Raw genomic sequence first — 12,500 nt, forward strand, 5'->3', positions numbered from 1 at the left:
CTCAGTTACATTTCCATCCCATGAGGGTTTGATGACGACATCTCAGGAATCATTGACGGATCTATCGGCTTGTAAAATTTCCAGATTAGCATCCCCCCCAAAAAAATCCTTATTGGTTTCCATAACCAACAGGCTCATATTTAGTCTAATATTCGCTGTATGCAGTTGTAGAGATCCTGTTTCAATGTCTCACTTCACTCCTCGACCCAGAACGAAGCCTCCTTCTGTCGAGCCTCTTGCGATCATTCCAACTCTGCTGTGTTGTGGCTTTTTTTTGAATTGACTCGTCAAGGAGCCGGAGCTGGCGTTTCCAAATCGGACGTTCATCCACCCTGTGTGCGTCGGAAGCGTTGATTTGCCCAACGGCAGAGCGCAAGTGCTCATCAATTCACCAGAAAAAGAAAAGGAACAAATTCTTAATCATTCAAAATGACTGAATATCAATTCTTCAACCCTTAAAACTATTTATTCATTTCTTTAAAAAAAAAACTAAGAAAAACCTTCTCAACAAATTTCAGCCGGTGAAGTGACTGTTGAATCGCTGTTGATTGTCGACCTAATCAATACTCTGCAAATATTTGCTGTGTGTGTGTGTGTGTGTGTGTGTGTGTGTGTGTACCAGAACGTCTACACTTTACTCTTTGGAGTACTGTTACTCTTTCTTGCGTAGCGGGACTTTACCGCAACCTGCCGCTTCTCAATTCGACTCTCTTCATATCAGATTCTCTGGTTGATTCACTACGGCCTCAAATTATCTAGGCGCTACGTGACGCTCCCCTTGCTTCTCCTCTCGCGAGAGTCGGCTAAGCGAAAACAAGATGAGACGAGGGGCAATAATGTCGTCCTGGCTCCAAAAGAGAACGGCAGCAGACGACGCCGCCGAGCTGAAATGAGGGATTCTTCTGAGTCTGAACACCGTTGGAAACATTTGGTCCTAATCCAAAAACACAATAGTCGGCAACGTGTGAAACAGAGGTCCAGTCGTATGTGGAGGAAAGTATCTCCTGGGGTCTTTTATTCACTGGAGAAATTCACAATGTAGTACCTCAATCATTTGCTGACACCAGCTGACATACAGTACACGCCACGAGTGAGTAAATGGAGTACCAGCACTTGACCCAGTGTCTGGTGGTAAAGTTGCGAATCGCAACCGCGTGAGCGAGCGACAGGGGACACTTTATAGCGGCGCACCGCTACGAACGTGACAACCGTATTCAACACGACGTAGAAACACGGAGACTCACACGGAGGTCGGGTCCACCTCATGCAACTATATTTAACTCATATACGAGCACAGAGATGTGGACAATGTATTCAAAATTTCAGCGAGTAAGTTCTACACCTACGCTGTAGTCGACTGTCATTATAAGTCCAATGAAATGCCGCGGTACAGGAATATAGATCTCCTAAGACCACGGCTCAGTTTACTGTGTCCACAGTGTTTTTGATTGTAATAAATGTGTAATTTATTATTTTTATTGATCGTTCAAAAAGATGAACAGGCAAATTTCCAAGGGATGTTGTCATGCAGCAAGTAATCGAGCAAATCAGCTCAAGTTTATTCACTCTGACTTGGCTGAATTCTTCATGGAGCGTCACTGTCCCATCATCTTTTGATTGGTTCAGTCCTATGAACTCCTTCTCTGCAGAACTATTGGAGGGTTTCATATCAGTGCTAGGACTTTTTCAGAGTCAGAGAGGTGGAGGCTCTGAGGTGATGGAGGAGGATGGTGACGATGATGATGATGATGATGATGATGATGAGCAGCCTCCTCTCACATTTATTTGTCCTCGTCTGTTCCTCTTGCTCGCAGGATTTCAGTGTGTGACGAGGACAAATTCCGCCACAACGAGTTCATCGGGGAAACGCGAATCCCCCTGAAGAAGCTGAAGCCCAACCAAATCAAAAACTTCAACAACTGCCTGGAGAAACAGTTACCCGTGAGTCCTCATACCTTTTTATTTGATCTATTCCTGGATAATAAAAAGCTCTACGGCACAGGAACAGTGATTTTGCAAATGTAGTTACTATACTATTCTATTAACATATGAAATTCTACTATATTATATAAAACAAGACTATATTCAAATATAAACCATATGGTTCTATACTATACAACATACACTATATGGCACTATACTTGACTTCGTTATATTAAAATATACCAAACAATTTCCTTCTATACGATGCTGACTGATTTAAATGTAAAATGATGGATTTTATGTAGAATCAACACAAAGGAAGTATTTAAATTCAAATGCTGTTGTTTATTGGCATCTTTTTTTGAAAATGCATCAATGACGTTAAATAGCTAACGCGAAGATTAACGCGTTAATGTTGACAGCACTCGAAATAACCCAATAATGTGAAATACAGTATTTTCACATGACATTTCTAACAAAAGTGCTTCTATGTTCTTAAACGCCCTGCACTGCTTGTCTCGCTCGTCCTCTCCTTTAGGATCACGTACATATCTCCGTTTATTGATACGTTCCTCCGTTTCCCTCAGCAAATACATAAGTCATTAATATCTCCAGCAGGATACGCGGCGCAGCTACGTGTTGGAGCGACTCATTGCAGAGTTGGACTGGAGTTAAGTAAAAAAATAGAGATGACGTACTGGACTGTCGGTGAAGTTTAAATAAAAAAATTAATTCGATAATTTTCGCGAGCACTGCGTGCAACTGTGAACTGTGCAGTCATTCTGAATCCAGTTGTACTGCTCAACCGGAGATAGTCAAGTTCTGCACACAAGAGACACGAGCTTATAAGATGTCCATCATAACAAGGCGCAGTATTCGGTTTTCCGCACAGTAGGCGTCGTGTGTAGTAATTCCAATACGAACATCAGTGTCCGTCGGGGTTTAATTTCAGCCACGTGGCAGATTAAGGCCGTTGGGTTTTGAACCCCTTCGATGCAGGAGTGGATTGTGTGTTTTGAGTGCACGGCAGTGGAGTGTCATTGAACCGTGACTGGATATCTTTTTTTTTCGACGTGCCCACACAGTTTGTGGTTGTAAAAGAGCGATGCGTTGTGATTGTGGACCGTCCCGCTCCTGGTGCTCCTCTCGTGCGCCTTCGCTCTCTCGTGTGGGCGGCGTCCCGCGAATACAAAATATGCTTGTGCAGAGGCGGCGTCAAACGGGGCGCGGTGCGCTCGCCGCTCGGGGCCCCTGATCGTGTCAGGGTTTATTTAATCTAAATAACACGCTCGCGCTTTCCAAATGACCATATTTCAGAAATGTGTACGGCGGTTTTGTCATACAATGATTATAGAGCGGCAGTGCCGGCAGGAATCAGTCACAGTCCAACAGATTTATTTTTTGTTTGTATAAAGTCATGGCTTCTTGCACCAATTACACCTCTAAACTTTTGATGAATGACTCACGAGCACTTTCGTGGTATTTTCACACAAAGAAAACCTCATTCCGACGGTAGATTGCCACGACGTTTTACGGCTGCACATGAACACTCACGGTGACTAAATGTGACAGATTTCATATACAACCTGCTCGACAACCACTGCCAAAAGCAGAAAAAAGTGGACGCATTTACCGTCCATACGTTGCTCTTTGATTCCTAATTCTTGATTTTAGAAACAATAAAACCGGAGGGCGTTTCGGTCGATCCGGCGGCTCGGATCATTGCCTCAGAGAAATCAATAACTCCAGGTTTTTCAGGGGTTTGCCTGTTCGGTTGCAGTGTGGTGGGCTTGTTTTGGCTTCTGTTGGACCAAACCGCCATATGCGTAGCAAGAGAAAGTGCGAAGCTCGTACAAATGCTTCATGGGCAAAGTCAAGGTTTCAAACCGTCGCTCCGGGCAGGAAGCGTTCTGCTGTGCTCGCTCTTAAAGGAGCGGATAAGGAGTTCTGAGTGAACACAGGATGTTGCTTTGCTGTGCTTGGGGGGGGGGCGGCTGGAGCACCGGACATTTAATCATCTCGTGCAGTCGCTAGCACAAGGGAAGCATCTTGAACATCCTGAACAGTGTGAACTCAGCCTGCAGCCTCATCTGGCAATGCGTCTTGGATCGGTGTCTCTGTGCAATCCATTTATTTATTTTTCTAGTCCCCAGATGCTTGGCTGGACAATGAATGGCCTGACAATAAGAGATGATTACAAATTTGTCATCCACCCCTGTTGCCATTTTTTGGAAAATGGCAGTTTTAATTCCTGTGTTGGACACCATTCATGTCCCATTACCATGTGCGCAAGTCAGTAGAAGTACCGGCGGTAGCATCGCTAATGTGCAGAGGAGTTCAGGACGGCCCGCAAAAGGTTACGGAGACGGGGGAAAGGTGATGGTGTTGCTGGGTCCACAGAAACAAACCTTGACAAGCAATGAGCTGTAAAGGTGTGGACATTTATGGCTCCCAGAAGACGTGATCTAATGATAATCATAGCTGAGCTTTTCACCATGATGTGAAAATTACCGATTGATGGGTCCATAGAAGATGAATCAGGAGCCGGTGAGCGATGAGATTATTCCCTCTGCACAAACAACTAAGATAAAGCTGTTTGCGCACTAACGGCTTTTTTTTGTCAACGTCAGCATTCACCCGGAGTTGTAAGTGAGTTCTTTCACCTCGCCACTAATCCTTGAAGGAAATGAAAATTGTCACTGTGTTGTCTTGCTCCATCTGACGTATGTGTATTGTGGACTGCAATAAGCTTTGGAGCAGCCAGGGGCCTTAAGTTGTCTTATTTGAAAATAAGATCCGCAGCCTTCAACCACCAGCTTCTCTTATCAGATTTTTTGGCCTCCTCTGTATCATCGCTGCTGATTGTATCCTCTCTGTGTGGGGCGTGTTGGCGAGCGAACGTCTGCGGCCTCTTCGCTTGCATCAGCACAGCGGCCGGTGCCCCACTGTTCTCTGCGAGGTGTTGATCTGAGGGATCCCACCAGGACATTGGCAGGAAGACGCGTTTTTGTCCCACGGCTTCCCGATAGCACACATTTACAGCCTCATACCCTGAACTACCCACGCATTGTTTCCAAAGAGGTTTGTCTTGACGTGGCGCAGGACCTGTGCAACCGGAAGCACGTCAGGCTTTTTGCATTTTGTACTGTTGGGGCAAAGACACAGAGTCACTCACGGCACTCAATGAAGGTCTTCTACTTGTAAATGTAAGTTTAACAAGATGAAGACAAAACCTTGTATACGGCTAGACCGCATATGGTCAACGTGCAAAATTCAGGATTTAGTTGAAAATTGTTGTGGAGCAACTTCCTTCAATGGAGACTAGCTGAAGCCTGCTCGAAAAGCCCAACTCACGCTTTTTGGTCAATGATGGTGACTCTTGAAAAGGAAAAATAAAAAAAGATTTACGGAAACTAACTAAGGTTGGTCCAGTTTTTGGTATGTGCTAAAGTTGCCAAAGGGTGTGAAAAGTTGGTAAATCTAGCGACAAAGGCCCTAAGGTGGCAACGCTACCTCTAAACGCCTCCCTCACATGGCCAGCGAAGGGTTTGACTTCATCACTCCGCCTACTTCCCCACTATTACATTTTACTTTTATAAAACAATCTCTGTCCATGCGAGTGTTTTCTGCTCTGCATCAGTAATATGTAGCAGATTGTCTGTTTGTAGGAGATACTATGGGAGGAGAAACAGCATTAGTGAAAAGCAAGAGCAGGGATTTCTTTTCTTGGACCGACGTCGAGGTGAAGCTGTAACTAACAGTGAGTGGAAGTGAAAAGAATCCGGGCCAGCAGCATTCCCAAACTTCTCCATTTTAGGCGCTCTAAAACTCCGGTAAGCTGCTTTTGTGGAATACACCCATTAACAGGGATCTAAATTAGATTCAAAGATTAATGAAAAGGATGAAATTAACGTGGAGGCCTGCTGCTGTCAGACGCAAGCGAATCAAAGAGTCCACTGTCAGACAGTACGTGTTGGCAAGGGTTTGCATTGGCCGCTGGTAGTCGAGTCGTAAGAACCAATCTGGGCGCGAATGAGGGTGACCAAACGTCTCGTTATCTTCTGTCCATACGACAACGCAGTCCCGGGGTTTTCAAACTAAAACTGAACCTGCAAGCATTTTATTATTATTAATAATAATAATAATAATAATAATAATAATAATAATAATACATGACATTTCTAGAGCGCTTTTCTTGAAATTCAAAGCGTTTCAGGGGCTCGAAAAACTCGAAAAGTAGTGTGGACATCCGGCGTCAACGTGGCAAAAGTGTGACCATGACTAATGGTGTAACTTCACTCAGTCAGGCAGACGGTCACGGACAGACCGGCCTCGCTGTTGCAGTAAAGCCAGAAATTGGAATTGCTCAGTGGCCTGAACCAGTCGCAGCCAAACTCCCCTTTATCCTGGGATATTACCAGACCTTGTTCCTGGTAATATCTCTGTTTCCTTGGTAACCCCTGGGGGCTGAGTGATACCTGGAACCCAGTCAATACCCTTGGAATATTATTCTGTTGGGGTTGCTTTCTTTGCTCTGTGTGAGAGTTCAGGAAACAACATAGCAGGAGGAGAGTGTGATGTATATCTCGGCCAATCATTTGGCACCGCGGCTACATTTATTCATAGGGTTGTTCAGACAGTCGCATCGGAGGGTGTCCGGTTGTGCTGTGCTTTAAATCCAATTAATGGACATCCTCCGGCCAATCTTAATTGAGTTTTCCCCTCGGGCAATGGTACAATTAGCTAGAAAATGTTCAGCAAACACCGCTGCGCCGTAGTGTGTTTGCTCTTGTAAGTTGATTTTGTAGTTGAGCAGATTGATGGAAAAGGGAAAAGGGAGACTAACAGAAGGAGGGAAAGAGAACAGACCTCAGTCCGAGCCAGGGCAGCGGATTACATTTGCAGAAATGTGTTTATATCCGCGATTAATGACGTTACATGGGAATCGCTTGGAACTTCCTGAGTGTGTCTTTTGTTGGGATCATTTAATATGCCAGCTTTAAACAAAAAGGGGATGCTGTCAGCGGAGGAAGGCTAGCCGGGGATAAATGGATGGTTTGTGAGTGTGAAATAGAAATGAGAGGGATGCACTGTAAAGAAGTCTGCACTCGTCAGGTACGCCGACCTTGATGGCACCCTGGCAGCCGCCGAAGTTTTCACTTCCTCCCTCGCTCACTTTCTGTCTTGATACTACTTGCATCCCAGTCGGCCCCCTTGGGTTTGTCACAGACTTCCCAGAGTGCATCGTGTTGAAGGGAGACAGCGAGATGGAGACAACAGAAGGGGTTGTGTCTAAACATGGATAAACAGTAGGAGAGGGGACACGACTTTAAGCGGTTTGACAGTAAACCGAAGAAACATGTTGAAATGGACGGCTAGTCCACGAGTCCAGCGAGACGCCTGTGATTTCCTGTATAGAGCGAGAGAGAGTCAGTTCCCTGGTGATGTCTGATCACTATCCCACTGTGAAAACACAGGAGGAGACATAAGTCTGTGTCTGCAGGCGCTTTGGTCCTTCCTGTTTTCCTTCTTCATCTCAGTATTCGTATATTGTTCCCGAACGTTGAACTTGTGATTATGTGAAACAGCAGCTTGCGGTTGAACAACAGCTCTCCATCCATGTGCATGGGTGTACAGTACGGTTAAGCTGTGCAGCAGAAGACGTTTTTGCATCATCATTTGCGACAAACTGCACTCTGTGTCTCTGAAGTTTAACTTTATAAAGAGCGAAGCAGTTTGCAAACCAAATTGAAAGAGCTCACAGTTCTCAATACCCACATCTCCACTGGTCCGTGCACTTTCATGTAGCCCCGCGACAAACCTGAACTCGCTGAGCCTCTGCGCATTTGTGCGGCTGATATGGGCGGTCCTATATTATAGATGCGACGAGAAAATAACTGCTGAGCAAATGGGAAGGGTCAATTCAGGAAATCGGCAACTGTGAGAGTGTTGCCGGTTAAATTGCATTTCTACAGTCGCCGGGCATAGCCAAAAGGAAATAAAAGCTCAAATAGCTCTTCAGGGACCTGGGCTGCATGTCTGTAAAAAGTCATATGTTCAAGAGTGTGTTTTTCTCTGTGGAGGAGCTCTCAGGAACACTCCACTGAGCGAATCTGACGAAAAGACTATTACACAATAAGAGTATGTGGAATGTCTGACGGCGGGGGCAGTCGCCTCCACCAATAAGCAATCACTGACCCAACGACGGATTGATTATCAATAAGGAGGGCGTCACTGATGTGGTCCCAGTATGACCAGGGGCCAGTACAGGGACGTGACTGGTGCACTCGTGTATTCAATGTTTCATGCTCAGGTTTAGCTGCTTGCATCCACCTTTCTTGGGGGTCTTGGTTGTTTTTTCTCTTCTCCACCGCTTCCTCCCTCTCGCCTCGAGCTGTGAGCCATGCGGCAGAAACAACCGATGGATCAGACGGTTGGTTTTAGCTGCAGCCGCATGAGGAGAAGAGCTGCAAAACGTGATTCAATCAGCAATTCAATTCTAATTTAATCCCCAACGAACCAGTCAGTTGATCAGTTAGTATTTTTAGTCACATTATCAAAACAACATGCAGTTTGATAAAAATTTGGATAGAGATTAGTCACTGAGAGACTACTGAGTACTCATGTAATAATGTAGGTCATCATTAATGTAATAATGTAATAATTTATGTTATAACTAAGTACCTGTGTAATAATGTAGTAATGAGTACTCATATAATAATATAATGGGTACCGAGTTCTCATGTAATAATAATGTAGTAATTCAAACTTAGTACTCATATAATAATGCAGTAATGACTACTCATGTATTTATATAATGGGTACTAAGTATGATAATAATGTAGTAATGAGTACTCAGTACCCGTTTAATAATGTAGTAATGAGTACTTATGTAATAATATAATGAGTACTCGGCACTCATGTAATAATGTCGCAATGAGCACACAGTACCCATGTAACAATGTAGTAAATAGTACCTATGTAATAATGTAGTAATGGATATTTAGTTGTGTATGACAATGTAGAAATGAGCACTAAATACCTGTATGATAATGTAGTAATGAGCACTGACTACTCTGTACTGACTCATCCAAACAAATTCATCCGTCAAGACCTGAACATCTGGTTCTCAGGCTGAAGTCGTGCTGATCAGGGAGAGGTTGAGGTCTGGTGTTTGAAATGTGTGTGTGTGTGTGTGTGTGTGTGTTTTTATTCCAACACACACACACACAATCTTTGTCACACGGGTCTTGTGTCAGTTCAGATGATTATCTTGTCTCTAGAGAACATGGCAGATTAATTTTGATGATGTTATTAACTCACCGTCTACAGCAGAGATTTCATCAATCAGCCAATCAGTGGCTGATTTTCAAGATACACGACCTCTCGAGAAGGCGAGTGGTGTCGCTGCTGCAGACATTTACTGACACCGACCGACTCTCACAAAATACTTTTTTAATGAATCAAAGCTATGGCTGACACAGAGAGCGTTTCCAGGTAAGGATTTTCTTGTCAACGTGGATTAATAGCAATTTGGGGAATTGAAGCTTTGGTTATCTGATCAAATGAAGCTGAAGAAGATGATGATGGCACAAATGAGGCCCGGCTGATGCTGAGAGTTGGGTATCATCCCGTAACCTGCTCATTGTGTTTCGCCGCAGGTCAACAAGACAGAAGACAAGTCGCTGGAGGAGCGAGGACGCATCATGATCTCTCTGAAGTACAACACCCAGAAGTCGTGCCTGGTGGTAGGCATCATACGCTGCGCTCACCTCGCCGCCATGGACGCCAACGGCTTCTCCGACCCCTACGTCAAAACGTCAGTATCACATGCAAACACGTGCAAATACACCCAAACATCATCAACGATGAAAAGCATCGGGGGGGGGGGGCATCACTTTTCCAACTTTTTTCGTATTGCAATGATGTGATTTCATTATGATGTTGCTAATTGTTTCGGTTGCCAGTTAATGCATTACTACACCGCATGACATCATCTTTTCTCACTTCATAGCGATGCTTCACAGCATTTATTTCTACATTATCCTCGTATTCGTAAAAAAAAATCCTCCTCCTCTTCCACTTCGCAGTGCGTCTCGCTCTCCCCAGGTACGAGCTGAGGGACCCGTACACTTTTTTGGCATCACCTGTATTTGCTTCATGGCTTTGTTAAGCGAATATAAAGCAAACAAAAAAAAAAAATCAATTGATTATATCATTTAAAAACAGGAAACATCAATAAAAAAATTGCCTGATTTCAAAATGTTCCACGTAAACATGAGTCTTTTTTTTATAATGTTTTTCAATCAAGTTATAACAAAAAGACACTTTGGTTGTTAAACTGGATCCAGCAGAGATATATTACAAACATCAATCACGTGTGTTATCTATATTGATTGGAATTAACATGAAGACAATATGTCTTTTTTGATGTAAATCTTATTTCTGTGTAGCTTCTCAACCTTCTCTCACTGGATTTACAACAGGCGTTGTTTGCGACCATGGGTTGACTTCGGCCAAAGCCGGCCGTCCATCGATTGCTGCCGTCGGATGCTCATCACAGTAATGCTCTTTTTAGTGGATGCACGACACACGGTCGGAGTGCTGAGACGGATTAGCGGGCAGCGCGGACGTTTTGAGCAGAAAAGGGGCCGACTCGCTGTGATTATCAGCCGCGTGAAAGACGCGCGGCGCCCGCGGCCACCGGCGGGGCCTGCGATTTGAAGGAGAGTCCTACTTATCACACCTGAACATTTCCCCGAGTCTTTCATCGTGGCTGAGCAATGAAAGCGCAATTAATTTCTTTCCCGACTCTGCCTCGCACCACACCTCCGGAACAAAAGCGCGACTCATTTTGCGGAGGAGGGACAGTTGAGGTTTGTCGAGGTTGAAGAAAATCTCCCCGGGAAGCTTGAAGGACACGCCGGCAGATAACACATTTACTGAGTGGCCTCGAGTGGGAGAGGGGATAAAGGAAACATATACGCTGTATGATAGACGTGATCGGCCGAATCGGATGCAGCGCGTCGCAGCAGCGCGCCTGAACAGAAGAACGCCCTGATTGTGTCGGGAATGTCTTTCAACCCGCGCGTGACTGTGGAAGTCGAGCGGGGAGTGACGGCGTCAACGTCCACATCAATGGCTCTTCTGTCAAAGCGTAGACGTCAAGATAGAAGAATAACGGCGAGTGCTGAAACACAGTGAAATCACTTGGCACTGAACGGCAGCAGCGTTTGCAAATCCCGACTTTCGTTTCCTTTCGGCGTGTTTGGCCCCGAGGGGTCAGCCGTCCCATTACATGGCGACAATTAGGTTCCCTCTGCAATATCCTCATCAACAACAATTCCGGCCCCCGACTCCGCCCCCGAGGGGAAGTGTGTGAGCGATAACCCACTTAGCCTCCCCTAAAGTAAACCTTGGCAAATTGGAGTGTGTGTGTGTTTGTGTGTGTGTGTGTGTGTGTGCGTGTGTGTGTGTGTGTGTGTGTGTGTGGGTGTGTGTGTGTGGGTCCGGCGAGCACGTTTAAACGGAAAGGGGGGTGTGAAGGGCTGCTGCGATTGGCCCACTGGACTGAAATATACCACTAATATATCACGATGAGAGGTACAGTCGGACTGTTGCATCATTTAAAAAGGCAACACAGAAAGAATGTTTTTGCATTTTGACCAGCGCCATCTTGTTGTTCGTAGAATTGGGGGTGTGGTCTGACTGACAGCTCGTCCACCTACACCTGCGACCATTGGCCGGCACCCGCTGTCAGTCACGTTGTGTCCACGCCCCCCAGTGTCAGCGGTGCTATATCGTCTTTTTTGCTCTAAACGAGACGGCGATTTACAAAATGAACATCACGCGGTACTTTTTTGGGTAATTTAAGTTTTTGTTTGTTTTAACATATAACCATTTTACACAGACATAAAATGCACACAGCAAAATACACATACAGAAAAGAAAAAATGCAGCAGCTCTCCCTCCCCCAGTACTTCCCACGCCTATTACTGTGAAAATACCTATACAGAATTTACACGTATATATATATATATATTCCATATTTATACATACATAACATGTCCATATGCGCTCTCTAAGGGCACTTCTATAGAAACAACCAAGTGGAGTCGCCCTCTGCTGGTCATTCCAGAGAATGCAGGCGTCAAGGGGTTGTGTTGGGTTGTGTCGCATTAATATGCAACATGTGTAATAGTTTATCATGTTTGGATCGTTATAGACTGAATGTGAGAAAAACCTTTCAGTATAACACAAAACAATATAACAACGCAGTAAGTTTAAGCCTCCAAAATGATGATTTAAGAATCTGGGGGTTCAGATTCTTAAATCATAATTGTGGAGGCTTTAACTTACAGCATTGTTATATTATTGTCTACGGAACATTATAACCATTGTAAGAGTAATATATATACATATATATATATATATATATATATATATATATATATATATATATATTTATTTATTTATATCAATCTATGTGAAAATGGTGTGAAAATGGAGCAGTGCAATAATTCAGGGTGAGTGAGTGACAGGCGGCGTGTGGTTGGATGTAGGGCAGCACCACAGCA

At 44.5% G+C, this 12,500-nt stretch overlaps 1 protein-coding gene across 2 annotated transcripts in view; it reads left to right on the plus strand.

The window, feature by feature from the left end:
- doc2b (double C2-like domains, beta) overlaps window positions 1-12,500 on the plus strand; it is an 88,117-nt gene that overhangs the window by 67,861 nt on the left and 7,756 nt on the right. For both annotated transcript variants that reach the window (XM_047329471.1, XM_035627061.2), the window contains 2 exons: window positions 1,815-1,941; window positions 9,585-9,742. In XM_047329471.1, coding sequence (XP_047185427.1) covers window positions 1,815-1,941; window positions 9,585-9,742 — 285 coding nt within the window. The remainder of the gene's footprint in view (window positions 1-1,814; window positions 1,942-9,584; window positions 9,743-12,500) is intronic.

The sequence above is a fragment of the Scophthalmus maximus genome, chromosome 2 (genome assembly GCF_022379125.1).
Source record: "Scophthalmus maximus strain ysfricsl-2021 chromosome 2, ASM2237912v1, whole genome shotgun sequence".
Classification (NCBI taxonomy): Eukaryota; Metazoa; Chordata; class Actinopteri; order Pleuronectiformes; family Scophthalmidae; genus Scophthalmus; species Scophthalmus maximus.